This window comes from Dendroctonus ponderosae, unplaced genomic scaffold, assembly GCF_020466585.1.
Source record: "Dendroctonus ponderosae isolate FM_Combo_2020 unplaced genomic scaffold, Dpon_F_20191213v2 Dpon_F_20191213_7, whole genome shotgun sequence".
Taxonomy (NCBI): domain Eukaryota; kingdom Metazoa; phylum Arthropoda; class Insecta; order Coleoptera; family Curculionidae; genus Dendroctonus; species Dendroctonus ponderosae.
This window is the reverse complement of record NW_026018916.1, coordinates 6,528,810-6,532,384: the sequence shown is the minus strand read 5'-3', so window position 1 is coordinate 6,532,384 and position 3,575 is coordinate 6,528,810. Positions and strand designations below refer to the sequence as shown.

The 3,575-nt window shown below is 35.4% G+C and overlaps 2 protein-coding genes across 7 annotated transcripts in view; one reads left to right on the top strand and one right to left on the bottom strand.

Moving 5' to 3' along the window:
* The window catches only part of LOC109543088 (RNA-binding protein 28), a 3,594-nt gene extending 2,438 nt beyond the window's left edge, over positions 1–1,156 (top strand). For both annotated transcript variants that reach the window (XM_019912618.2, XM_048668643.1), the window contains exon 3: positions 283–1,156. In XM_019912618.2, the coding sequence (XP_019768177.2) occupies positions 283–1,109 (827 nt within the window). In that variant the 3' untranslated portion in view covers positions 1,110–1,156. The remainder of the gene's footprint in view (positions 1–282) is intronic.
* A 1,535-nt stretch (positions 1,157–2,691) lies between these two features.
* Positions 2,692–3,575, bottom strand: part of LOC109543087 — a 24,268-nt gene continuing 23,384 nt past the window's right edge. For all 5 annotated transcript variants that reach the window (XM_048668642.1, XM_019912615.2, XM_019912616.2 and 2 more), the window contains one exon: positions 2,692–3,263. In XM_048668642.1, the coding sequence (XP_048524599.1) occupies positions 3,100–3,263 (164 nt within the window). In that variant the 3' untranslated portion in view covers positions 2,692–3,099. The remainder of the gene's footprint in view (positions 3,264–3,575) is intronic.

Sequence of the window (3,575 nt, the reverse complement as noted above, 5' to 3'; positions counted from 1 at the left end):
GGGTATTTCATTTAGAAAAACACAACTTTGATACTTTTAGGGCTTTTGGGACACTCTGTACATTACAAAAATATTTTTAAAATGTGCACCCTTTAGGCGTCTGTGGATTCATCAAATAATAGTTTGCAAAAAACAAACGGGCTACCCGCAAACGTCCGTGCCGTATAGCGTGAATAACCCTGTATAATTTTTTAGTCTAAAAATTAACTAACTGTTTTGGATGATAACGAAGTTCAATATAACGACTACATAACGCTACTAATAAGTATTTTCCTTTTCTAGTGATACTAGCGGGATCGAAAGCAGCTGAAGGAGTATCAGCGGCAGACATGGCGAAGCGACTTCAAATTGAGCAATATAAAACCCAAATGTTGCGAAATTTAAATACTTTTGTCTCTCGCGAAAGGTTAGTTGTTCATAACTTGCCCGCAACGTGGGACGATAAGAAGCTAAAAGCCTTGTTTCAAAAGCATGCTGGAAACGAAGCTGTGGTACGGGAAGCCCGCATCATGCGAGACATGCGGAACGTAAATGCGCAGGGTGTTGGCCAATCAAAACAGTTTGGTTTTGTTGCATTCACAAGGCACGAGCATGCGCTAGCAGCTTTGCGGTCTTTAAACAACAACCCAAATATATTTTCCGTGACTCACAGACCCATAATATGCTTTAGTATTGAAAGCAAGTCAGCCCTAAAGGCGAAATTAAAGCGACAAGAAAAGTCTCGACTTAAAAACCCCAAATCTACTGATTTTGACCCAACTGCAGTAGAAAAAGATCAGCCTGGTTCTTATGCCAATGGTGACGAAGATGTGCAAACCTATGCGGGAATTACAGCGAAGCACGGAGTAATTCAGAAAATGAGAAGCAGGTACAATCTCAGTCAGCAGGCCAAGTTGCACTACGAGACAATAAAAAATGAGAAAAAGATCAAGAAATTGTCTAAGAAGAGCCTGAGCGAACGAAAGAAAGACTTCACAAAACAACCGCGACAAAAAGTAAATAAAAAGAACCAGAAGGATAATTTCTCGGAACTGGTTAATAACTATACGAAAACTATAAGCAACGCCCTAAAAGCTCCAAACAAGGCAAAATGGTTTGATAGGGAATAATATCTTATCTAATACAAAATGTAGACTTAATAAATTTATTTGTAAGCTTTTGGAGTCTTATTAATACTTCTCTAAATACCTAGGCTCTCAAGCGACCAACTTCTTTAAAGGTATATGTTTATTTTAAGTAGAAGTGCTCTTCCTGCAAGCCCGCATGTATATGTAAATTGCTTACTGATATCTTCCACTTCGTCACACTGTATATCGCCTCATCTACAATGAAGATTCCTACCAGAGTCCTTACCTGTCAGATGCAGATGCTCTCTATTGGTGTAATTTTTGTTGGCACACGAAAAGTTTCAATTTGTATCAGGAGAGCAGAATGTTTAAGGAGGTAGCGAGCAAATATCTTGAGCAGGAGTTTAGCGTTACGTTAGCGTATAAATTTGTCAAGATAAAATTGGGTGTTCCCTGAAATAAAGTTCAAAACATCTTTTTCATAAAAACTTATTTTAGGATGGTAATGTTATAAAAATCTACAGAGGAAATGCTTTAATTTTCGAAATACAGCATGACAAGTAAACAGGTTTTGATTTTAGATATATACGTTTTAAAATAATATAAGGAAATATGTTAAGATTATTTGCAGCAACAAAACTGGCCAACTTTTGATGAAATTTGCGATATTTATTGAATGATCAAATTGGTATATACATCGTTTATGCCTATTTGCATAAATATCGAAAACAAAATAAATATTGTTTATCTTGAATCTACGAAACAAATTTACATGAACAAGAAAACAAGAATTGATATGTAAAATCTTTCACAGTATTAAAGGTCATTTCACAAATATTGCCGATTATCAACATTGGAATGACGTTAAATGGTGAGTGCTTCTTCAAAATAAAAAATTAGGTAGTGAAATACAAACGTTCAATTATTAAGTTCTGAATGTGATTGAATTATTGCATAAAAGCTACCACCACTCGTTAATATAACCGAAAGATCTTTCTTTTATCGCTTGAAACTCATGTTCGTGCCATTTTGAATGTAAAATTTGTGTAAGTAAATTTTAATTCAATAGGAAATATTGAAAACGTTTTCGGCGTCTATGGAATTATATCAATTGCAATTGTTTGCACCCCTATTTACACCATTTAATTAGGTTAACCTTAACTACGTTAAACTAAGATTGGACTGAAATTTATTAAAATAATCCCATAAAACCCAAACAGGTGAATCTTTTGTTCCATTCTGACGTGTCCCAATATACTTCGATTGCATTTAAATGTTAGATCTTGAAAAGGCATAATGCACAATTGTTATCATATTATTTTCCATTCTGGGTCAGTGTGAAATTCAAATTTGTTCTATGAGCTCAAATGAACAAATTTGAGGTTTCAAGACAGCAAAGACCTAAAAGAAGCTAATATTTCCCAATTATGAGTTTGAATGAATTTTAAATCGGATCATGGCGATGTTTCTCTCATCAGTCTCGCCGAAACGTTATGGAATAAACAATATAATTTTTTTTTTATTTCACACTGACCAAAACCTAGGAAAGAAAAGAATATAATAATTACCCGCAGTCAGGAAAATAGATCAAAATAATGCACAATGTAACAATGATACCCTGCTCTCAACAAAAGTATATATTACCTCTACAGACAGGAGCTGGCCTCTTCCTAAAACTAGATACTTTAACAATAGATTGACGTACCAATATTTTTTTGACACAGTAGTAAGTACACCTACTACAGAAATAAGCTCCCTTCGAATTAAAATGGTATATATTCTTAAAGGTGAAGGTGGAGGTCTAAATAATTATTATTATACACTAAATCAAAAAGATTACAAATGGTAAAAGGCGATCACCAGACCTCGACAATAACTAAAACAAATTCACTCGCCTTCTATGTCACATCTATCTCGGTTGCAAACCATTACTTTTAATCATAATTTGATGACTTCAAAAACAAAGCAAGTTAAATTATTTATTAGAACTATGATGTACCACTTATAAACTAATTCTTGGTTTGCCTGTTCTTCATTCTACGGGAAGGTTCTCGGCAATCTCTCCACCTGCGGAGTCTGAAAGTAACACCTCTTGATCAGGAATGGGGTCGACTTTCTCATCAGCAGCTTGAGTTGCGGGAAAATCAATTTCCTGTCCACAGTCGTCTATTTCGTCACGCAAAGGAGTGCCACCACCTAGAAGTTCTGTTAAATTAATAACTCCAAGGAAAGGTTAATGCAGGGGCGGATCCAGCTTTAAAGTCAGGGGGGGGGGTATGAATAAAAATACAGTATTCTATAAAATTAGAAAAATGATCGTCGTTTTGTGCAAGGGTGGCGCAAGATTATTGAAAAATTTCATGTTTTCCGTCCCGGTTTGCATGTTTCTCGGAAGCAAAATGAGCAAGAACGTTCGTTTTTACATCATTCCAGAGATAACTAAATGGCCTTTATTCGAAGTTTCTCAAGAACCATTCGAGCCACAGAATTCGTTTTGGCATCGTTGGA